Below are 24,632 nucleotides of genomic sequence, written 5' to 3'. Positions count from 1 at the left end.
GTGAATCGATGCTCGATCTTTCTCTGCCAAAAATCTCCCATACTTTCAAATTCCAAAGATTGATATTTTTTATTTCCTATTATCTTTCTTATCGAAGAACAAAAAATTCGTTCGTATCACTTTTGATTCTCTTGATGGTTAGACCTCTTACTTTTTATTACTTTCGAAGTATCCGCTACGATCCGCCACCATCTTGGACGAAGAATAAAAGTCGTAGTACGAATCAACGATAAGTTAGACGTAGTCGTATGAACTTTTTATTTTCGTGTAGAACGACTGAAAGAGAATCAGGTGACTTTTTATTTTCAAATAAATTATCTATTATATATTCAATAAATCAAATAATCCTTTAAGTTCATAGTAATTCAAAACTGAACAGCGATTATTAATCGATTTTGAGTACATCGAGAATACAATCGATCCTAGTAATAGTATCGAATATCGATTCGTCGGCCACCATCTTTAATTTTGACGAACTAAGCACTGAGGACAATTGAGAATTCCTTCCGGTTCTTTCCACGAGTGTTTTCCGTATCTTCAAAATGGTAAGACATTTTATCAAGATATAAATGCTAAATCTTGTTGAAATATGCACGATACTAATTGTCCAACGAAAATGATCGCTCTTGTGAAGTGTTTCACATGTATATTTGAGTGTAAAATATTACTTACATATAGCTACATGAAACTAACGTTACAATGAGGTTACTTTTGCCCAGTTCTAGAAGTCGATTATTTATATTGTTGTATATTCGTTACAGCATTTACAAATTATAAATTTAGTATATTTATTCAAAGCTTGTTTAATTTTTAATAGGCGAAACGTACAAAGAAGGTTGGAATCACCGGTAAATATGGCACTCGTTATGGTGCTTCTCTCAGGAAAATGGTTAAAAAAATGGAAATCACGCAGCACAGTAAATATACCTGCACATTTTGTGGCAAAGTAAGTAATAAAGAATTGGTAAATTTTATTTGCTTTCTTATCCCAAACTAGTTAGTTTCTTTTCAGATTTCTTACACAATCTAATTTATAAAAATATACGCTGAACCAAAATCATTCATGCATTAGGACAAACAAAAATTAGTTGTTTTAAAAATATCAAATACTAAAACGTAATATAAGAAATACAATTGGTGCTTGTCTATATTGTTTGTTATATATTATGCGCCACAAATGTGATATTTATCTTGTTTTATTTATAATTTCAAACATGTATCTGAACAATAATAGGACAGATTCAAAAGAGTTTTATGTAATTTTGCAACAGAATATGAAACTAATTATTGTTCTGTTTTTCTAGGATGCGATGAAACGTAGTGTAGTTGGCATCTGGTCATGCAAACGCTGCAAGAGGACAGTTGCTGGTGGTGCTTGGGTATATTCTACAACAGCTGCCGCTTCAGTGAGGTCAGCAGTACGTCGATTACGTGAGGTGAAGGAACAGTAAATACATAATAAATATATTTCCAACAATTTTGTGATTTTCTTTAATATAAACCAATTGTTTTCAATTGGTTTGTGTAACCATGATAAATTTCACCAAACCATTTCCATGAATCCATTTACCAAACTCCTATTACATATGAAATTTGAGATAAGTGGTTTCATTTTCTTTTTTATTCATAAAACAATATTTATATAAAATGAATATGAAGTTTTTATATAATTAATATTAAGAAGTTATAAATTTAAGTGCATGTGTGTGGTTTTGTGAAATTATGATCAAACTATTGAACGATCATAAAGGAACTATAAATATTGAAATGATACCAACAGTTCGTATATATAATGAAACTAATTATTTATTCTAAAATGTAATTATATCTATCATATATAACTATGTCCTAGAGGTTATATATATATATAGTACAATTTTAACAATTAGATACTTTTAGGAGCATCTTTGTTTTAGTTGGTTTTAATTACATTTTGAAAAGAGAAAACAAGAGATAAATTTTAATATAGTTAATGCATACATTCATTTTTACAAATTTTATGCATATCTATGTATAAAAAGAAAATGCTTTAAATATATGATAAAACGCAATATATATAACGAGATATATATATATATATATATATATATATGTTATACATAATATAATATAGAGACATTCATCATGTAAACTCAATAAGAATATACAAATTATTTTATTGTCTTCAAAAGATTATGCTTACGCAGTTCAGATTATTATAATGTTTTGAATCTGTTCTGCTATTATAATCAATTGAACCGTGAAACTCGCGATTGTTCATTGAGCAAATGATTAAAATGTGGTAATTGTTCATTAGCAATTTTATTCGTTTATAATAGCACTTCTCGTAAAATGAAATCAAATATAGACCTAATCTGCAAGGAATGACATGTTTGCAAAGAGATGCTATTGACTATTGTTTCTCGCCACTTTAACGAGCTATATAACGCGATCGAACATTTTATCACTTTTCTATAAGGTGGACTAATACATCACTTATCAACACATATACATACACACATGTGTATGTATCTATGTTATATATATACACACATGTATATAGAAAAGTCAATTCGTGTTCTATACAAAAATAAAATACCAGTCTTAGAAGACAAATGTATCAAGCTATTAACGTTGCACCATCACCATAACATTCTTTTAAATTACATAGGAATAATGAGTATATTCGTCAATTCAATAGCATTTACGAGGGAAGGAATTAATCTTAAAGTTATAGCGGAAGTTGTCTCGCGAGAGCGCAAATGAAATATGCATTGAACATATTTTTGTTCACAACATATTTGATCATACATGAATCTTTAATGTTGAGCAAAACTTTTATAAATTCTATGATCCGTACAAATAAAAAAGAAAGATGTTCGATTGCTAATTATAATGTTAAAGACAATGGTGCTGAAACTTGAAAAACGAACAATTCTGTTTGTCAATCTTGTAGAACATTATGATTGTAATTCTCTTTTGACATCAATGTCACATATTTAAACTAAATTTACCGTTTAATCCTGGTGAGTGGTCGCGCTATAAAACACCGCGCTCAAATAAAACGTGATTCCTTCAACTTGCAGTTATTACGGATCTTCTATTTGAATTTAGCCCAGTCACACGTTCAAAGGCACCGCGACGTTTGCTTAGAGACAATCAAACGGCATAATCTTTTTTATGGCACCATCACTCACCGGTTAAGTATTTTTTTGGACACGCACGATTAACAAATATAATTCGCAAATGTGTGCTAATCATAAAACCGGAAAAATATTCGTTTGATATCGTTAAAACATGGAAGACACTCTGTACATTCATAAATCGCGTGTTAGGTCTCCTTAACGACAGTCGACAATCGCGTACGCGTCTAACTAAAACCCGACAAAATGTAAGGTTGTAACCTCGCTCTATGAATAATTCAGGCATTCTCAGATAAGTACATTCTTCGTGTGAAATGATGCGTAACAGTTAAATTATACGAACGAGATGCAACGAGGAACTGTCAGAAACATGAATATAAAAAGGTCCGGTGCTCTTCCTTAATTAATTAGTGAATTGTACAATAATCATTTCTATATTATCGCGCAGTTCAGCGTCACATTGATTTTTCACTAACATTCCAGCATTCCGCTCAGTCATAATATCAGGATAAAATGACCGAACGTACTATGTATCTTAACATATTCACATTTCATCATCACACCGCATCTAACGGTCAGTCATCCGTCATTGCACTCATCCGAAAGTTATCAAATCTCTCTCTCTCTCTCTCTCTCTCGCGCGCTTTTTCTCTTTTATATCAACAATTATTTATAACAGTGGTCTGATATGCTTTCTTCTCTGCTGCTTAAGTCAGGAAAGAAGAAAAAGAAAACGTTCACTTGTTCGTTATTTAGTATCACTCGTATTCACACGCGATCGGAGATTATTCCTGTCACTCGTGCGTGTTGGATCAATGCATAGCACAAGGAATGGCAACAAATTCCCGATGCTGCTATCATTGGTAATTAAATCCTACGGGATAAAACGAATTAACTACGATCTCCGATTGCCCGATTTCGTGCTCGAACGACAGTTGACTTTCCTTGTGCACTGCGTCCCCTCGTCATTGCGTCCATGATGCCATCTAGATTGCCAATTAGATGCCTATTAGATGTAAACAGTTTCTTCTCCACTGATTGTAATATTCGATTATCTTCTTTTCTTTTCCTTTCTTTGCCTCTCGTTCGCGCACTCGAATACCTCGCGGAGTAAACAGTTTGTCTCTCTGTTATTATTAAATATATTAACAAATATTGCGTGTAAATCTTGTGTTTAGGGTCGACTCGTATATTAGCTGGCTTGCCACTTGAATTTGCTACGCATGATCCACTTTTGACCGATGTTGTTGGGATCGCATTGCGTCAGGACAGGTTGCGACGCGTCGCCCGAGTGGGGTTTCGACAGGCAATGGCCCGTGTTCGTGTGCCTGATCATCTTGGTCTGAAAAAGTAAAAGCATATGTGCGATCAGTAAGCCGAGCGAATCGTTCTCGCACGTAAAGTCTCTTCCACATCCTCCAGATCTGTTTTCGCATTACCTCGTCGTTGTACACCCACGCTTGATTACCACCCATTCCATGACATCGTACGATCTTCACAGGACCTTGCGGACTAGCTGCATCAAGGCACATATCGTCGGACATTATCTGTTGCCGTTTAGTATAAGCGAATACCTGTATCATCATACAGTATTTGTCAGATGTGAGAGATTTCTCAATGCAGCAGCAATCTTATCTCCTCGGTTTTTCATTGGTAAGGCGTTATATCTCAGAATATATTTTAATTTCGTTCATGTATCCTAACTTCAGGAACCATTTCTAAATCTAATACGAACCTGATTGCCACCTAATCCATGGCAATAACTAATCCCAACGTTCTCCCCGGTCCTCCTGCCCATCGTATCCAGGCAGGTTTGCGCTTCAACATTCTTTACGTCACCGAGATAGTAATAGTCTAACGGCATCGGTGATTCCGGATATATATTCTCCAAGTACCATCTGAAGCTCTTGCACTTGAGCCGCTCTCTGAGCTTCACTCGTTCGGACACGTCACCGACGTCGACGTTCCGCGCGCCTGCAAAGCACAGATCCTACTGTAATCGGTCCTAAAGCGGCCACCGTCACGGTGACTTATTCATTATGTTCAATTTTTACATATTGTGCTTGCACGTAAATCGATCGACAGAGGTAGAGACTTGTCAGAATTTCAGTGCCGAAGCAGAGAAATTTGTCATGGTAATTGTATGATACATCAATGCCGTATATATGCTTGCTCATAAAAGGAGAAAAAAATATAAATAAATAACTGTGCAATTACGCAACGCATAATATACTTCTGACAATCTTGAAAAGATGTGAGAAAGTCGCGAGAGGTAGCGTCGATTTCTAATTAACGCCTTCAACTGCCTTCACACATGTTCGTGAATGTAGCGTGCAGAGAGATAACGTGCTTTGCCAATGTTCTGTACATTTGTTTTGCGCGCGAGTGTGCGATTTTGCATTACCGATTAGATCGAGATACCAGAAGTATGAATTTGTCTCGTCGTATTCATGTTAGTCGTCTACTATTCAGTAACTCGCTTCGACAACATCCCTTCAATCGCAACAATATGTCAGCACAAGGAACCAGTGCGCTGTGCGTGACTTATTTTCTACTCCAAGAGTACACACCTTCGAACGTCTTGCATAATTGTGCTACTGTACATACTGTGTCCAGTTCATCCAATTACTATTAATGATCATAGACTAACGACGTTATGGTTGAACGTAACAGCGACAACGTCTTAAATCAATGTTAACGGGTATCTGATAGATAGAAGTAGAGAGAAAAAGAGAAAGAGAGTAGCCGGAACCGTGAACCGATAGCAGAAACGAACGATAGACATCATGCACAGATCCCATCCAGATATCCAGCGAAAACATGCCGTTACCATGATAAAAGCGACTGATGCATAAGAAAAAGGATGCTCGGAGCAAGGATACTACATGCGAGGAGATACGTAGATGCGATAGAGATCTTTCTTTTCTTTGTTCTTTTTATTTTTTTTTATGAGGTAGGCCAGTGGTTAGTGCTACCTGGATTAATGTTGTAATAGAAGTACTTCCATTGGTCCAACCAAACTTCTGCGAGCCGCGCATTGTTGTGGTTGACTATCTTGCTCGTACCACCCGGGAAGGTATACGGGGTCGACTTACGGAATACATGCCCGACGTGCGAGCATGTCGCTATTTCCAATGTCCCACCACACATCCATATCTAACCAACTCAGTTCTGTTAGTTGTGTTAGCAGTTGCGACGGCTTAGGCACGTATAACATGATAAGAAACGAGAGGAATGACAACAAAAATAAGAAAAGGAGAAAAAAAACAACAGAAGGAGAAGAACAAGAATGTATGTATTGCAATTTTTCTGCGCCTCGTGGTGGATTTAGAGCTCGCTCTCTCTCCTTTTGCGGCACCTACAATATGGCTTGATAAAAAGTATACCATTAAAAAGAAGCAAGCGCAAATTTCAATTGGTTAGTCGGCTGGATGGATGAGTGGTTAAGACTACAACCAGCGGTTCGCGCGTGTGTGTACCAGGAGGACACAAACGAAACATCACTTCCAACGTCCATTCAACGTTAATGTTTATGATGCCCCGTGGCTATTTCTGAATGTCGCTTCGTCCAAGCTTATGTTTATCGATCCGAAAGGCAGAGTCTGAATGTGTGAATGGAAAAGGAGGTGGATAAAGATGCTCGGCACGACGATATCGACGTAGAGATTCTACAGTGGGGAGCAATTACTACGGTCAGAGATCTCGATTATCGCGCCGATTATTAATATAGCGGATACGTAATGTAACGCAAATACAACTACTGATGTTACGTATGAGAGTATTAGTATATAAGTATACACACAACACAATATAAAATCACACAATGTGCATAAAACAAACATAGAAGACTGTCAACTAATATTACGACGTATCTCCGTAGCTAAAGCTGTCGCCTCTCCGGTTTTCGTGCCGGTGCGAATCCGGACATTGCTATCTTCAGCTTCCGGTTTATCACACAGCGCGTATCTGAATGCGCTAAACTGAAGACTGAAGATAATTATGCGGAACGTGTCCGAACGTGAATTGGACAGATTGACCCTATCTGTAACTAGTGGCGTGTTAAAAAGTCACTTTATAAAGATATATTAACGCAGCACTGCTGCCGGTTATTAGTGAAATGGAGAGACAACTGGTTAAACAAGAAATAACGCATTCAAAAACACAATTGCAACTTACATAGCTATACGAAGTATAACAGTTCGATGAAGTATATGTTATGTAGATTCTTTGTATATCAGATACCCGTCAAGTACGAAATACTCTCGCTCAGCTGTCAGATGTGTATGCAGTCTTCCAGATATTTATAATTAAATAATATCGTTGCTCCCGATATGAATGTTACGTGAACACCAGTTATATACCAGTATATAAAAGTTTCGAAAAAAGACCATCTTTAACGGTGAAAAATGCGTATCTTATTATAACTCGATCGTAAATTTTTCATCGATTCGAAACGTCGTGAAGATAATTTTCGAAGAGAGTCGGGAGTTCGTGACACACAGAGAGACTATATGTATGCGGATAATAAAAATTTCGATGTTACACTACTGTAGGTATCGATTGGTTGGGTATGTTGCATCAGAGACACGTATATAGTTAATGTGCATAACGACGGCATCATTTAGCGCAACGTAGTACAACCAACAACATCGCAAAATGAATGAAACGGTACACTTGAGATTATCTAACCTGGATTCATGGCATAGTAAAAATCTCTCCACTCATCCATCCAGACTTCGGCCACCCTGGCCGCATTGTGCAGGACTATCTTGCTGACACCGCCGGGGAATGTATATGGGCTCTTGTCCCGGAATACATGTCCCACATGTGAGCACGGACTGATTTCTAATGTTCCGCCACATTGCCACACCTACAAGGCACTTATGACTTCACAAATAACAGCGAAAGTTTTATGGCGACGACACCCTTTCCGAGAGAGGAAACCTCTTTAGGGAACTCGGTCTCCTCTTGTTATATAAAAATCGAAATAGTTATATTTACCGTCTACACTACGCGATTTTTTGTTCAGTGTAAGCCGAAAAGCATGCTGTATAATTTTTATCGCACCAAATTGGCAATCTCTCTTCTTATCACATCTTAGAGAGAATGAGAGAGAGAGAGAGAGAGGGGGGGGGGAGCAGGGAGGGAGAGAGGAGAAGGAGAGAGAAAGGGAGAAAAGAACTTACTCGGAAACTCATCTCGAGATTTTCACCGCCCCAGATGTCCATGCCTTCGTCGTACGCGCCCAACTCATAGAAGTACTCCTTGTCGATGGAGAATAATCCGCCGGCCATGGTCGGCGTTCGCAGCGGTGCTGTTCGGTCGCTGTTTCTTCTGTCCATCTCTCTCTGCGCGACTCTGTACCTTATTAAGCGAAGCATTGAAATAACATTAAGCGGAAATTCGTTGTTGGGAAATTAGATATTGCAAATGCGGAGAATGACTGGCGATTTAGCAGACTGTCGGCGCGTTTTGTTTTGCGAAATCCACGATGCGACAGATAAATTAAAATTTAATTAAACACAACAGTGCAGGACGCACTCTGTACGTACGCGATGAATACGGGGACCGTAAATCTGTGAGCTCGACGGTAGTCGAGCCCGTAGTAGTTACGTACGTATACATGTGAGGGAGAGAAAGAGAGTCGCCGCCATTGATTACGTTCCGGATCATTATGTATGTAAATGTAACCGAATTAGAACGAGGGTTAGTAGATTTATGGACGTCGCGACTAAACCATTAGATTTATGAATCTAGCAATAATTTGCAAGAACAATGTGTGTGTGTGCGCGTGTGTGTATATATATATATATGTATGTGTATACGGATCGATCAAGATTTAATATTCCATGTAGCTTTAGCTATCTATAGATTAGCTATTCGCATACAAAATATGCAAGCCGATTTTCGCATTTGCAACTCAAATTTCTCTCGTCTGTACCTTTTTCACAAGACGCGAGATCGGACCGGCTCGATCGGAATAAAGGGTCATGCTGATAATATAATTAGGAGCTCGCGATATACTCGTAACGTTGTCAATGTACCATCTGAAGTTCAGTTTCCAATTGAAGCCTCCCCACGTCATGTCACTGGCCGGGATGTACTCGAAGGTATCGTCGCTGATCACATCTATGATCGGGCAAACCACAGTATGTCTGTCGTTCGCGATTCTCGAGAGCAGCGGCTCTAACCAGCCCTCGGTACATTCGCAATGCGCATCTAGGAATGTGATCACTTGTCCTTTCACGTGCTTCGCTCCGAGAAGCCTCGCTCTTATCAAGCCCGACCTCTTCTCGGTGCGATATACATACGTGGGAACTGGTAATGTCGCTATGTAGTCTTCTAAGTCTTGCTTCAGGTGATCTAGAAAAGCAATATTCACACGTCACTAGTTCACGCAAGTTCTATCTCTTGCAACAAGAATATTTAATCGCGACAATTTGTTACGACACCGACGTTGATATTCTCGTTCAAGCGCGCGCTCTGAGTCATTCATCGTTTTCCGATGCATGACGAGCAATTTGCGAATCAATACGTCGACTTTTCGCAAGAGAAAACTGAAAAACGTACCGCGCTCACTCGCATCGTCCACCAGGATAACCTCCTTCAGCAATGATCGGGGAGATCTGTTTATGACGGACCAAACCGTCCTCAGCAGAGTGGTCCACGCCTCGTTATGGAAAACTATGACGATACTTGTGTCTGGAAGATACTTATTGTACTTCTTATTCTTACAGCCGTCGAGCCTGATGTCCTTTAAAGATCGATTTAAGGAGATCATGTCGCTGGCCATCAAATTAAACTGATTCAGCTTAAACAGCTCTTGCTGCTTGGCTTCGTTCTCCGGCGGAATATGCACAGCCGCTCCCATCTCGCCGGGGCTGCCTTTATTCTCACGGACGACCTTCGCCGGCCGCCACAGTTGCAACCTTGACTGCGGATATTGTCTCTTGCTGGACTCTTGCTTGGACGACGTCTCCCTCACCAGGTTCTTCGGATGGAACCGTTGAATTGGCTCCTCCGACAGCGCCTGCTGCTGCTGCTGCTTGTTATCCGAACAACCCCATCCGGACCCTCCGATGCAGTCCGAATAGAGCATCAGCACCATGACGTCGACCAGGAACCATACCAGCGACGTCAGCAATATCACTTGACACGTGTGAATGCGAATCTTGGAGCGGAACATCTTTCAACGGCGCTCTTCCGCTTGTACCCCGAGTTCATCACCCAGTCTCCGCGGGGTCAGACTCGCGGGACGAAATTTCAACGGGAACGAGGTTCTTCAAGTCGCGAGAAAATATTCACTACCGAATTCCGCTAATTTGGCCGGGTCCTCGTGGCATTACATGACTGGGGGCGGGTCTCCAGCGCTGCAACACAGAAAGCCGTCTCGATTATTATGGATTCAATGTTCGCTGCGAAAACGTGAATGAGCGCGTGAGCGAGTGCGTGCGTGTTCTTATCACCATCAGGGATTCCCAACTTGATATGAAAAGGCCGTCCGCCGTCGGACGCAGTCGGAATTTTTTTTTTTTCGAGAGATCGATCCCGCTCGCCTTCGTCCTCGCTCCTCGTGCACACTCGTCACGATTCCGCATGAATTCCAGAATTTTCATCATCCAACTTAGCTCGTATCGCGCGCAATTCGTCATGTCAATTAAAGCGGAATTTATAATGCGACTTCTCGCGAGTACGCTCGTACGAAAGTTCGAGAAGAAGTTTTCAGGCGTTAAGTAAAAATCTCTTCGAGTTTTCGCCCCGACGTGTTTCCGCGCACGATCGCGCGACTGGGAATTCGCGCGAGCGAAAAGTGCGCACGTTTGCAGTAAGAATAATCGAGACGCTCAGCACATGACTAATTCGAGTACGAGACACGTCGATCGCGAGGAGAATGCCACTTTAAACAGAACGTTCAATTTCTCCCCGATTAAACAGTCGACGCGTCGAGTTTCACGTCGGCCTCCTCGCAAATAGAGAGGAGAGAGGAGAGAGACAGAAATATAGAGAGTCAGCGTATAATAATCGCATGTGACTTACATATGCGCATCCGCGTACGGCTACGGGGATAATTCCGCGGATCGGATAATTATTGCAACGCGATAAATTCGCATACACGTTGCACGCGCGCGCGCGCATGCCTTTATCGCGTTACGTTGCGTGCAACTGATTATTTACGGAGTTGCCATAGTCGTATCGATACGGCGCTCCTTCTATAACGTAATTGACGGTACTTTGTAGTTATTTATACGAAAAAAAAAAAAAGAAAACGGAAAGCGAAACAGAAGGACGAGTTGCATTTCATAAAATCGTCGTGGAAAACGATGACGCGCGATGGAACGCTTCCGAGTGTGCTCATTTCGAATTTTTCTAGAATAGAATCGCAAAGAAATATGCGATCCCTGTCCGCTTCTTCATGGCAGGTCGAAAGATCGATTAACCCTTTGCTGCATAGTGGCCCTCTCAGAGTGTCACCTATCATTCGAGCTTGTTTTTCCAATAATTTAAATTTTTCACATATTTCTTTAGCACATTCGGTATTGTTGGACTACTAAAATATTCCTCCAACTAATACATCGACTTTTAGAGTCATTTCAAATAAGTAATTTGTTATTGATATGCATATACCGAACAAAACTGCCGTTTTTAGAGAATAAATTCGTTTACATGAAATTTTAAGTAATAACGTATACTTCAAAATCATTAGCTGGGAATTTTTGGGGTCGCTGAATACAAATCCGGTGTGAAACATACAAAATTCAAAATGGCGGACGGAATTTTCGAAATTAGTCGAATTCGCTTGAACTTATTGTTTGTTACTCGGGCGTTTTTGAAATTGCTGCGTATGAATTCGGCGTGGAAAATCCAAAATTCAAAATGACGAACATAATTATGGCGACTTGCTGGCGGCTAGCAATATCGCTATAACTGACTGTGCTTGAGAACCGGGCAACCTGACCGGTGTCAACCGACCCTTGCCGTACATATCCGTCACAGCTCTGGCATTCCGAATTTGGCGATAACGAATTTGTAATGAGCAACCTCAACCTAAACCCCTTAAGTAACAAATTTCAAGCGGATTCAGCTGATTTTGAAAATTTCGTGGGCGATATTGTATTTTGCCATTTTTAATTTCGTATTTTTCACACCGGATTTGCATTCAGCGACCCTGAAAATCCCCGAGTAACAAGTCCCACAAAATTATATTCATTAGAAAAAAACGTGCGATAAAAGGGCACAATTGGAGCGGCTGGGAGACGAGTCTTAGGCGAAACTTTCGCGGTGCAACTCGGAGCGCGCAAAAAGCACTTGGCGTTATGAAATAATTCGCTCGACGAAGCGTACTGCTCCGTACGGACAAATCCGCGATGAGGCGAGGTACCTGCGGTGGTACCTCTGGTACCGCCGTCGCAGCGCACCAGTGGGTCGCGCAATCGATGTCGGTACCAGCTGTAACTCCGACAAAAAAGCGAACGCGAGAGGGAAGAAAAAAGCGGTAGCGATAATGTAATAGCAGAGCGTTTCGAAGACACGGCGGAAATACGGATCTGCGGGCAATTATCCCACGTAGCCGGCACGCCAGCGAGCGAGCGAGCGAGCGAGCGAGCGAGCGCGCGCGCGTGCGGGGCTATTTAGCCTGGGAAATTATATTGCGATGAGACAACCGTGTGCTCCCGATGGTACTAATTAATTAGCGGCCGCTAAATAATTCACTTTCATCACGATAACGAGCGGGAAATGGGAGTAATAACGGTGGATGACTGTGCGCGTGGCCCGAAAGCAGCAACGGTGACATTATTCCTCCTCTGCCGGTTGCATCACGTATGAACATTCCGTCTGTGAAAAAGAGATACGCCGCGAATGATGTGCAAAATGCAAATATACATATATGTGTATATATATATATATATATAGAAAGAAGTAAAAATGTAAATGTATGCGTGAGTGAACTTGGCTTGTTGCGATTCTCAACTGTGAAAATTGCTCCTCTCAGGATTGAAGCGACAGGAGGAGAGCGCAATAAAGGACGTTCGCGAATTGAACAGCGAGACAGCGAGGGAAGACATCTCCTCGTTGAGGAAGAAAAGGGGAGCTTATTGATGCGCGTATCGCCGCCGAGTGTTCCATTACTGTACTTTATTATATTCCCGTTCGCCGGTTACACCGTGACGTGGCGCGTGTATTGAACACACGACGCGCAGACTAATCGCTGTTACAGCACAGCAATTGACGATACACATATCGGCGCGAGCGTACCACCTGGTGAAACTTCTCGAGTTTCGCAAGATGTACGCGTTTTATTCGGAGAAGTTTGCGTAAAAGAGAAAAAACCGCAATCGTCAGGTTAACAAGTGCTGATGATAACGCGAACCGTTGGATTTGGGATTTTTTAAGTCTGAGATAATCAGTAAAACCTGCTCACGTGTCGTGACGAGTGGAATCGCGATAACGCCGATCATAGCTGCAATCGGAAATGTTGCAACAATTTATCCGAAGAATCGCGCGCGCGCGCAGAAAAGTGGCGCGAACGTTAATGGTGATGGCGGACTAGTTGATTTAGAGCTTCGAAGACTCGAGATATTCAGAGAACTTTATACGTGTCATGGCGAATGGAATCGCGATAACATCTATTGTATTAATAATCGGTAATGTTGTAATACACCGGATAACGTTACCCCCTTTCTCTCTCTTCATCTTCGCGTCTCCTCTTTGCGCTAGAAAGCATTCTCCGCGCTCTCTCGGTTGCATTACTCGTAATAAGGAGTATTCCTTACGCGATATTCCCCGTAGTTCTCAATGGCGGCGAGGTGCTCATGATTTACGCGAATGCAGTGAACTGACAATGAGTTACGACATGTATTACAGTCTCGCTAGTCGATAATAATAATAATAATAATAAAAACGGCACTGGATACGGCGTAACGTACGGCGCTATTAGCACAATTGCATGCAGTCGGCTGATAAAAATCGATATCGCAGCACGGTGAACGATTGAGCAGCCGGGACGAAGTGTCATTTCGTAGAGCGATATCGTTATGGCGAAATGACGAATCGCGTGTTTCACGCTCGACCGCGACAGTTGTCTTCGTCCACACACGCCGCTTCTATTGTTTCGGTGTGCTGCTGTCGAGACGACGACGTCGTGTTCGATGAGACAGAAACGAGCGGGTGTATTGTGAAAAGAACAGATCTCGAGGTTGCTCAATACGTTTCGTCGGGAATTTCGTCGACGTGTGCGCGACAGCGAGTTTTCGCCGGTGCATCGAATCGAAGCGAATCGGAGAAGTCGCCGAATATCTCCTTGTGAGTCTTAATTTAGCGAACGACCCGAATTCCGTGGAAGGAACAAGCCCAAATTCGTCAACAAATCCAGAAATAAGCCGCGAATTTTGCGAATTACATCAAGCTCACGCGAATCCATTCGTGAGTAAATCGGAGATTCAGTCTATCTTAATTATCAATTATCCGATTATCCCGATCGTCTATCGATCGTTAGCCGAATAACTCGCCCGATAATTTGGCCGAGCTCTCGAGCCTTTCTTTGCTCGTCGCTTTATCCGTCGCACGTACGACGTGTCCCCCTCGTACTTGCCTCCGATATATAAAATAAAAGACGCGCGACGCTTTTCAGAGACGCGTAATCAGATTTGAGTCGCATTCAGCCTTCGGCACTTCGATTCGCAGGGACTCGTCGCAATCGAAGTGCTTGAAAGTCCGCCAATATTACATTGACGCAATGCGACGTGAAGTAATGTCATTAAGAGATAAATGGGGAGAAAAGAGAGAGAGAGAGAGAGAGAGAGAGAGAGAGAGAGAGAGAGAGAGAGAGAGAGAGAGAGAGAGAGAGAGAGAGAGAGAGAGAGAGAGAGACTTCCGCGACACAATAGACAGCTATAAAAGCTAAGCCTCCGGCCTTATTATCTGCCGCAAAAGGGACAATGAAAATAACGTTAATCCGTGCGCGGCAATTCCGTCGAAATTCACGGAAAGTCCAATGTATGGAAAAGAGCATGTTTAAACCGAACTTGGAGTTGCCAAGTGCGCGAAGTTCCGATATATCGACCATCGTCCGTAGCGTTTACCCACCGCGCGCGCGCGAGCGTCTTCTCTCGTCGGATACAATTAGTTATAATTAGAGGCAGATGTCAAAGTGTCGCGACGAGAACGAGACCCGACGACTATTGTGATTGACGACACATGTCAGTGTCACAATTTTGCGTTTACCAGCGCACTACGCCATGCGAGGATGCTTAATTCATGTTGCAGCTTGCGCGCGAAGCGCAGCGCGGAGCGACGATCTTTCTCTCCTCTCGGGTTACATTGTAACGTATGCGTAATACGAGAGCATTATGAACTAACACCGACGAACGCGATGAAACTTGTAGCATTTAGCGAGCGAGCGCACTGAACTCGAGCGGAAAAGATATCGCGAGATATCTATCATTGGGGATCGTTTCCGTTTCGAGAGCGTTTCTATTCTAGAGAGCGAGGGATGTAATCCTGTTAAAACTAATAATGTCAAAACTGTGTCGCGAATTCGTGTCGAGTGGCCAAATACGTTCGAGAGTGTATTCCGCTTCAGTGTCCTGTCGGGGATTGTTACTCGCCTGAAGCTTCGGGCGTCCGATAACACACACGAGGCGGCGTCTTAAACGCCTCGGGAGATCAATTTGAGCTCTTAACAGCGAAAATTAACTAAACTAATCACACAGGAAGGTCGGTAGGATCCAGGCCCTCGGTGTTAATGCGATATGCGACACGCGACCTAAAATTACCGAACTTATAATTACGTGTGTCTATTTTGTGTCTAATCCACAGTCTCGTCAAATCGAGACGGATAACCGAGGAAACGTCTCTCCCGCGAGAGACGAACTCGCGAAATTATATTTCAGACTGACGAATAAGGAGAAAAAAGAAGTAAAAGACGCTCGTCGACGAGTCGTAGATAAGGTAAATGTCCCAGTAACCGGACGTTTAAGCGTAAGTCGTCACAAAAAATGCAATATATAATATTAAGAATAGTTTGATGTAAATATTTGCACTTATTCGGAAACTTAAGATACCCTTAAGTAGGGAAAAATGATTTAAATCAATGCGTATATCTATTATTAATAAAATATTTACACAAGTAATGAAGCGTATTGATGTATCGGACAATGACCGGACGTTGAAATAAATTATGGCCCAATGTTCGAATATATCTGTTTCAGTGTCTGACCGCAATTAGAAAATTAGTATGTGCTAACGGGAAATAATTAAATATAGATGCTATTTCTTAACGAATTTATTAACGACTGACCATTATTTTGCCAAACCATAGGTGCATATTTATTTAATTAATTTTTATTTTAACATCAAAGTATCACATAGAATATATTCTTTTCTCCAATTAATCGTCGAATATTGGAATTTTTTTACAATAATTATTACTTTCATTCATTATTGTTAAAATAAATAGTAAATCTTTTTTTCCAAAGTGGTCGGATGACTGGGACGTGTTCGGCCACTGGGACGTTTACCTTAATTGATGAAATATCAAGCAATTGCCTGGCGCAAACGAGAATCGGATTAATTTCTTTCAAAGGCTTTTTCCGTTCAAGTTCGAACGGACGTAACGTGAAATGAATGCGCTATGCGCATTCCATCCGCCAAGAAGGATATTAAGAACCGGTTTCAGGGATGTCTCGAGAGAGCGAGAGAGAGAGAGAGAGAGAGAGAGAGAGAGAAGGACAGAGAGAGAAAGAGACAAGTGACTTTTATGCACACAGCTATTTTATATAACCGACAATCAAAGTAAATAAAAAAATAAATATCGCGTCGTTGTGCCCTGGAGAGGAGAGACGGTGTGGAGTAAACGCGAAACGCGATACACACGAGAGGGCATAGCGCTCGCGGGCATGGACGGCTGTTTACAAATCATAGCGCACAACTTATGAGCGATAATTATCGCGAAGTTAGCGCGGCGTTCATATTCGCACGGCTCCGTGATAACGAATGACACGGGTCGAATGTAGAACGATAGCGCGTGTATCGGCTTTATATACTGCTACAGCCGCCTCTCTCTCTCTCTCTCTCTCTCTCTCTCTCTCTCTCTCTCTCTCTCTCTCTCTCGAAATAATTAGAAATCAACTGTCATCGGACCGTGCGTTTACATCGCGCGCGAAAAACATGTGCTTGCGTTGGTATAAAGTCGCGAAATAATCAGCTATAATAAACGTAACTCCGCGTCCGCCGTTTCCGCCGAACGTTGTCGGCGGAATTCCCGTTGCACCGACGGTATATCGCAGGTTCCTCTCTCGAATTGATAATACACACACTCACACTTCGGCAAATGAGAGTGCATTATCGATATCGCGGTTAACGTGTAACGCACGTGAGCGCGGCACGGCTTGATAAAAGGTTGATCGAATATTTCACGTGACCTAACTAGTTTCAACGGACGTGATGTCACCCGCGGATTATTCAGGTAGCGACGTGCAAATATGATAAAATATTTCATTCGATGTCTAATCGCTCTCTCGGCTCTTTCTCTTCCTGGAAGCATCGAGATTTCGAACTGGCGTTAAATATAGTTCCCCCGGTGCTTTTTACGTATAATATAAATGATTGATGCAATTATATCTAAAAAGATTCGCGTCATATTCTCCTCGTTTTCGAATCGTATCTGAACGTTTAAAACGTCCAAAGGTACCGTATCGAGAATCGGGACGTTGCTTTTAACGCGGTCGCGAATATGTCGTTATTTATATGTCTTATTATACTCTCCTCCATTTCGTACGGCTCCATAACGTACTTCCATAACAGTACGGTGCGCTTAATGCTTTTCAGATTACCCAACGAGAACTGTCAGTCGTTCGGACCGTTACTACGCTACGATTAGAGTTTGTCTGGTTCGGGGCGAAATTTCATCGCGCGGCGCGCGATCCTCCACGTAATCCGGCGTAATTAAAAGATTATCACTAATATGTGTGCCGCACGTGGTTGCACTAGGTCAAGCGTATGCCGAGTTCGAATTCGAGAACAATGGCAATCTCGCCGGCGCGGCGCGGCGTGCCGCCGCTTGAAATTATGCCGGGACACACACGGAAAGGCCGACAATGCCGGGCGATACAATGAAGATCGCGGTATCGTGCGGATATACCGTTATTATACGCCGTTTTATGCGGGTCACAAACCGGCATCAAGTTTTCCCGCGTGACGGAGAACGGATTTAAGCGGCGCGCTGCGTTTTGACGGACTGCTGCTTGCAGCAGTCGCCGCCGGGGCGATCCGCGTGTGTGATGTGCGTGCGGCAGCCGATACCGCTCCCTCCCTCCCTCCTTTTCGCGCCGTGCAAATGTCGTTACGTACGATTATTACTCGGCCGCCGTGTGGCTTGCAAACCACACGGCGGTTCATCATTAACGCGAGACGACTGAACTTTTTTCGAGGCCGCCTCGCGCGATAAATGTGCGCGTATCGTGACGCGCGCGCTAAATGCTTTTATATATTGCATAATATCTACGCGTATCTTTTAATGTCGCCTTTGTAGTTCAAATTGGGAATGCTTGTCGCTTGTCTGAGAGATAAAGAGAAAAGGCGGAGACGAGGGAAAAGAAGAGAGAGAGAGAGAGATAAATCGCACGTTACTTTAATCGTAAACACACGCGAAGCCATATATCGCGGAATGTAAAATATTGGAAATTAACTTCAAACGACGACCACGACGACGAAATTTACGCGGTCCGATAGAACGATTCATGAGGGGTCGTAACGCGCTCGTAACGTAACACTGCGAGCTTCGCTTTTACGACGTGAGTATTTACGACGCGCGTGAAACCCAATTTTCCTTGAGGTTTCTTATTAAGCGACTCGTCCCTCCCCCCTGCCCCCGTGTCGTCTGTCAATCGCGCACGAAGCGATCATTGTTCAAATATCCGCGCGGGTGACTCGCCAGTCTCGAAAATGAGTTTCACGTGTCGAGGTGCGTAAATTGCCGAGGTCCCCGCAATCTCACGCGCAGGTGAGCGCCGTGTACGCATACAAGCCACGTACGTGCGTAAGCGTCGAATATCGCGCGATATATTTATATCAGCGCGCGCTATCAACCGTATTGATCTCTTTTGTTAACGGTCAACCGTTATCCGGCCGACCTTTATTGCGGGGCAATATCTTCGACATTTGACTCGCACGCGGCGAATCACGTGGTGCGCTCATGACGGCAAATGTCAAACGCGGAGAAATGGGTCCCCGGGACGAGCGCGTCCTTGCGAAGCACAGCTCCTTACGCGAGAGAGACCGGTCGCTGCTACTTTGAACAATGTAGCAATCTCGTCAACGAGTCTCTCCGTCTCTCTTTGCATGCTTATCGGTTCTCTCTCCCGGGAGAGAGAACCTGCCGCGACTCGCGACGCGGAGAAGCACCTTTCACTCGTTTCGTGAATCACTGGCAAAGCGCGGCGTAATTAAGTATCGTTTCTCCCCCCTCCTTCTCTCTCTCTCTCTCTCTCTCTCTCTCTCTCTCTCTCAGTCGAGAGAAATAGTGACGTAAATGGCGCGTATACACCGGCGGGACATCAAGCGGTGTCATCCATCACGAATAGCATTCACCGAGTGCGACGCACGCCGTGCCGCAAATCGCGATTTCACTGCTGTTTCACCATTGTCGCGATGTGCGCGGTAGACGGAGGAGGGAGGGAGCGATTTCCTTCGGTGAAAATCGAGAGAATGGAGATCCCGGCGTGTGAATAAGCCAAAAGTGCGGATGAGACTAACGAGCGATCGGTACCCGAACGGAACAGCTCCTTGTAGCCGCGCGACACGGCGAATGCTCGTTGTCGTCTCCCCCCCCCTCCTCACCCCCGCGTAATTCGCCGCGCGACCGCACGGCTCTTCAATTAATTGATTAATCTAAGTATCGGGTTGAGTCGAGTTAAAGCGCACTCGGAACTGATTGGAAAGCGACGGAGTTTAGCGCGTCGCGCGACTCGCCTGTAATTTTAATTCGCGATTAACGTCTCGAACAATTACTCGCGACTTCTTTCGCGAAGGTCGTCCGAAGGTTGTAATTCTCTTCTCTCTCTCTCTCTTTCTTTTTCCGCGCGATTTCTGCGAACGGTTCGAGCCGAACGAGCTGAACGAGATTAAATGAGCTGTTAATATTCATTCATCCGGAATATATTCCGAAGTCCGAGCGAGCACGTAAGTCCGACCGGTCGTTAAGCCGCGTGATTCTTCTTCGGACGTGTCTAATCTGAGATATAAGGCGGTGGTAGACGGAACTCTCGAGTAGATTCGCCGCTAAATCTCACGTTAAGCCAACTCTCACGACAACGACGACGACGACGACGACGACGACGACGTTGGCCATCAGCGTTCGTTCAGTGCATTAAAGCACCGCTCGCGTCACCTCGCACAATCGCAGAAGCGTGTAACCGCGTATATCTCCCCACGCTTTCGAAACTTCGTAGACGTGAGAACACGAGGATAACGGTCCTTCCGCAGCAGCAGCAGTAGGCGCTGCATACCATTATCATCGCATCCCTCTCGTCGCCGTCACCGAGCAAGGAGAAGCGCCCTACCTGCGCCGCTCCGTGACGGATCACTCTCGGCGCAGCGCGTTGCAAAACGCGCGACGCGGCCTTGAGACGAGTTTCTCTCCGAGGGACCGGTGCTCCGATGCGAGTCTCCCCGGAGTGCTCTACAGGCCTTGAAGACGAATAACGGACGGACAGGTGCGCCGCATACCTCTGAACGGAACTCCGGCTGCACCGACGACGAGCGGCGATGAAGGACGAGGAGGACGAAGGAAACGACGACGACGACGACAAAGCGAAAACTGTCCCGCGCGCGAAGCGGTCCGCTCGAGGAGAGAAAAAGCAGAGCGCGGTGAAAACCGTGCGGGAATGTCGCGGACAATCGAATTTACTGTCGGTGTGTAGTAGTCGTGCGCGGATTTATGTGGCGATCGAATGAACGAGAGCGAGTGCCGCGGACGCGCGCCGTTCGAAATCACGCCCCCGCAAGCGATTCGCCGCCGCGACGACAATGGAGACTAATTCGCCGGTAGATCGAGAAAATTCATTTCGAGTCGAGCTCTCCGGACGAGAGTCTTCCTCGCGTTTTTCCTCGAATTCCTCGGAGAGAGACCGAGAACGAGTCAGACCGCGTGCGTGCGCGCGCGCATTTATCGCGCGGAATCGTCGGGTCGGCTGCAGAATTTCAAACAGCCAGCACGGCGAGAGAGAATACTTTTCGGCGAATTGACAAGAAGATCTACGAGGATGTATCGCGATTGCGAACGTGGAAACGAACGAGCGGGCTGCACGATACAATGGCGTTCGCCAGAACGTGACGAAGAAAGCAGCCGCCGAGAGAGGCGCGAAACATTTTCGCGGCGTTTGTGTCGTCGCGCGCTTCCGCTCTGCGATTAGCATTGTTCGAATTCGCTGATATGAGAAGAGAGTTATTCGGAATCGTCCTAGCGAGCGTGTCCTAGAATCCCCGAGGTGTTAACGACCGCCGAATTAGCTCCCGGGAGCTCCGTCGTTCGTCGTGCCCGCGGATATCGCGCGGCTGAATTACTTCCAAATCGCGGAGGGAACGATTAAAAACGCAACACGCTTCACGCTTCGCGAATTCACGAGCGCGAGCTTCCGCTTCCGCAAAGCGAAACGAAGATCGCGAAAACGTCGTCGTCGTCGGCCACACGCGCGCTCCTCGCCGATTTAAAGGAAACTACGGCGACAAAAACACCGGACTTCTTACGCCCTCTCTTCACGGAGCGTGACCACTTTTAACCGAGTTACCACATTCAGTCCATTTTGCTTAACTCGTTTTTTAGCCGGTCGCGCGCAGCGTGGGATGAAGACCTCTCCAGGAGCTGACCTGGTTCCGATAGATCGATTTTAGCGCGACGCATCTCACGGCCGTTCCTAAACGACCGTCGCGATACAACCCGAGCCCCCCAGATCCTGATTGCCTGCTGCAATTCTATCTGTCGCGCACAGACGGAGACTTCGCCTGTGTTTCAATATTCTACCCTCTAGTTTCAATTCCCTCCCCCCCCTTTCCCTATCTATCTATCTATCTCTACGTTTGTGAAAAACTTCCGCCGCCCCTAGAAGTAGACAGGACATGATCCCGGATGAATAACAATCGCGATTAATTACTGAAATCGACTCCAAATAGTGTCATCTGACTCGCGGATTCTTCTCTCCCCAGGAGAAGATCGAACAAACGCGAGCAAGAGAGAGACGCATACGGACGCAAACCGGACGGCGATATTTAGCGGTAAATGCAGAGCAAAAATGCGAAGTAACCCGACGTTGGACACCCACGCGTAAACAACAATGGCACACGTGCGTGTGTGTATGTGTCTCCCCTGTAGCATGCGCGATAACTTCTTGAGACGTGAAGTGGCAGTCTCGAGTGAACAACAGCGGAAGTTTTTTTCCAGAAAGCGGACACTTTTCCGAGATGAATTCCGAAGTGAAACTACACGTTTCTGATATAGCTCGAACATCTCGTTGCGTCTCTCTCTCTCTCTCTCTCTCTCTCTCTCTCTCTCTCTCTCTCTCTCTCTCTCCTTCTCACGCGGAGGTCTTTCCTGCGAATTCTAATTCTCCTGATGGAACGCGCCTGCACGATGCTATCAGGCCGAGGCTACACCCGACAAAACGAGACATTTAATTTCCTTAACGAGCGTTAGCGTTCACGATTCAGAATTCCGTTTACGCCTGAAATTAAAAGAGATTACTTCCGGCCCTTTTCAGCATACTCCTCGCAGGGCGTGTACCACCACCGTCGTCGTCGTCGTGCGTGAAACGCGACGCAGGGAATTCGCGCGCAATGTGCGTGCGGTTTCGTATCGAGCTTGAATTTCTAATCTTCAGAATCGGAGAGAGATCTCCACACGCGCAGGAGGAGAGCCGCGACGAGTGACTTTTTGCAACGTGAGAGAAACACGATGCACACACGGAGGTCATTCTTGGCCGTCCGCTCGCTCTTCGCGCGTAATTTCCGTAATGCGACGTGGTCGGATTGCATACTCGCTCGCGCACCTACTTCGTGGCACCGTTATTAAGCCACGCGTCGCATGCTTCTGCCTGCGTGCGTGTGTTCCTTCGAAAGGTGTCGCGAATCGAAGGCGCGTCCCTTCGAGGGAAAAAGGCCGCGGCCGTGTGTCGCTAAGGACGCGTCCGCGAACGATGAACCGGTTCATGAACGATGTTCGAAAATCCCGTTATCGATCCGCGAACGATCTCGCGTCGGCGAATCCACGCATGACGCACGCACACATACATGCATGCAGAAGCTCGAGGAGCGAACGAACGAACGAGAGAGAGAGAGAGAGAGAGAGAGAGAGAAAGAGAGAGGGACACATAAGACGTAGCAGTCGCGCGCGCGGCGCGCTCGGCGTTCTAAAAACGTGGCAGCGCGCTTCCGAACTTTCTTCCTCCTACAGGACGCAGGATGTAAGATCGATCACTCACACGATTCCGCGTGGCGTATGCTGCCCGACATGAGCGTAGATCTCGGGAACATGAACGGCGACGACGTACAGACGGGGATGAATGGTGGGTGATGGACGCTTGGATGGGATGATACAGGTAGATTCTCGATCCCACGACGGCGACGCGACCACGAGATATCACACCTCTTCAATTCCGGGAATCAACCGTCCCGGTTCGCGGACTCTCCAGAGTGCCCACGACCACGGCTAATCTCGCGGCACTGATTCGAACGTGTTCGTACATATGTTAATCGCTCGCGGCAAGAACAACTCGCTCTGTTCTCGTCGAAGACACACTGCTGCGCACCTGCAAGGTTTAGACACGCGTGTGTGAATTAGTGGCGAGAAAATATCGCATCGCGAGACCAAAGTCGACTGACACGAGATTCCTCGTGCGTGCACAGCAAGACGCGCGCGCGCACGCGTTCACGCGAAGAGAGAGAGAGAGAGAGAGACTCGCCGTGAGTGATCTCAAAAAGCGCTCACTGGTCCCGGTCGCGATAAGAAACGAATCGCTGAACAAACGAGCGATGAGACTCCATCGAGACCGAGGAGATCGTCGAACACGCGACTCACGCACCTCACGCGTCGACGACTTGGTCCGTTTTGTCCCGATTACGAGAGGTCTCTGCGTGATCCGGGAATGATCGCGAGAGCGGGACGGACTAGAACGTGGATGGACAGTGTGTGTGCACGCGACGACGCGGTAACGCGCTCGCTCACCCGCTCACTCGCACCACTCTCTCGTTGCAGCTCGCTCGTCAGGGCCGGTCGATTCCCCCGCCGTGTCGTCCACGTCGATACGCACCTTCTGCCTTCTCCACGACACGAGTCCCCGCTGATCAACGGCACGACGCAGCAGTAGGAGGAAACTCGCGGGTGTGCATGTCGTCGTTGTGGTCACACTAAGCGGAGGATACGCCTGACATCGCGCGGATCGGAGCGCGACGCGGCGCGGCGCGGAGCGAAGCAACGAGCGGCGGCGGCGGCGGCAGCGGCGGCGGCGGCGCCGAGGTTAG

At 45.2% G+C, this 24,632-nt stretch overlaps 2 protein-coding genes across 8 annotated transcripts; one reads left to right on the top strand and one right to left on the bottom strand.

Annotated features, from left to right (window-relative positions):
• The first annotated feature begins 456 nt into the window (after window positions 1–456).
• On the top strand, window positions 457–1,477 carry RpL37A (ribosomal protein L37A). The gene is made up of 3 exons (XM_011143183.2): window positions 457–545; window positions 818–946; window positions 1,305–1,477. Exons 1-3 carry the CDS (start codon window positions 543–545, stop codon window positions 1,449–1,451), a joined length of 279 nt encoding a protein of 92 aa, XP_011141485.1. The 5' UTR covers window positions 457–542; the 3' UTR covers window positions 1,452–1,477.
• Window positions 1,478–2,914: 1,437 nt separating this feature from the next.
• Pgant5 (polypeptide N-acetylgalactosaminyltransferase 5) lies at window positions 2,915–24,611 on the bottom strand. 7 transcript variants are annotated; one of them, XM_011143184.3, is made up of 8 exons: window positions 24,422–24,611; window positions 9,693–10,492; window positions 9,167–9,485; window positions 8,309–8,486; window positions 7,812–7,992; window positions 4,858–5,096; window positions 4,562–4,696; window positions 2,915–4,464 (listed from the first exon to the last, which is right to left on the bottom strand). In XM_011143184.3, exons 2-8 carry the CDS (start codon window positions 10,306–10,308, stop codon window positions 4,315–4,317), a joined length of 1,818 nt encoding a protein of 605 aa, XP_011141486.1. In that variant the 5' UTR covers window positions 10,309–10,492; window positions 24,422–24,611; the 3' UTR covers window positions 2,915–4,314. The 7 variants fall into 7 exon arrangements, with proteins under 7 accessions (XP_011141486.1, XP_025155978.1, XP_011141487.1 ...); XM_025300193.1 differs by lacking the exon at window positions 7,812–7,992 and adding an exon at window positions 6,098–6,278 and having other exon boundaries at window positions 24,337–24,576; XM_011143185.3 differs by having other exon boundaries at window positions 24,337–24,575.
• Between the last annotated feature and the right edge of the window lie 21 nt (window positions 24,612–24,632).

This window comes from Harpegnathos saltator, unplaced genomic scaffold (assembly GCF_003227715.2).
Source record: "Harpegnathos saltator strain DR-91 unplaced genomic scaffold, Hsal_v8.6 scaffold33, whole genome shotgun sequence".
Classification (NCBI taxonomy): Eukaryota; Metazoa; Arthropoda; class Insecta; order Hymenoptera; family Formicidae; genus Harpegnathos; species Harpegnathos saltator.
Note: the sequence above shows the minus strand (reverse complement) of the source record. Positions and strands in the feature narration are given on the sequence as shown.

What these genes read in the sequence shown, in the direction of transcription:
- RpL37A (XM_011143183.2), top strand. An exon ending in CCTGCACATTTTGTGGCAAA is followed by an intron (nt 947 to 1,304) that starts GTAAGTAATAAA and finishes CTGTTTTTCTAG; the next exon opens with GATGCGATGAAACGTAGTGT.
- Pgant5 (XM_011143184.3), bottom strand. Translation starts at nt 10,308, where the DNA reads ATGTTCCGCTCCAAGATTCGCATTCACACGTGTCAAGTGATATTGCTG. An exon ending in TGGAAACTGAACTTCAGATG is followed by an intron (nt 8,487 to 9,166) that starts GTACATTGACAA and finishes TCGCTTAATAAG; the next exon opens with GTACAGAGTCGCGCAGAGAG. An exon ending in ATGGATTAGGTGGCAATCAG is followed by an intron (nt 4,697 to 4,857) that starts GTTCGTATTAGA and finishes ATGATGATACAG; the next exon opens with GTATTCGCTTATACTAAACG.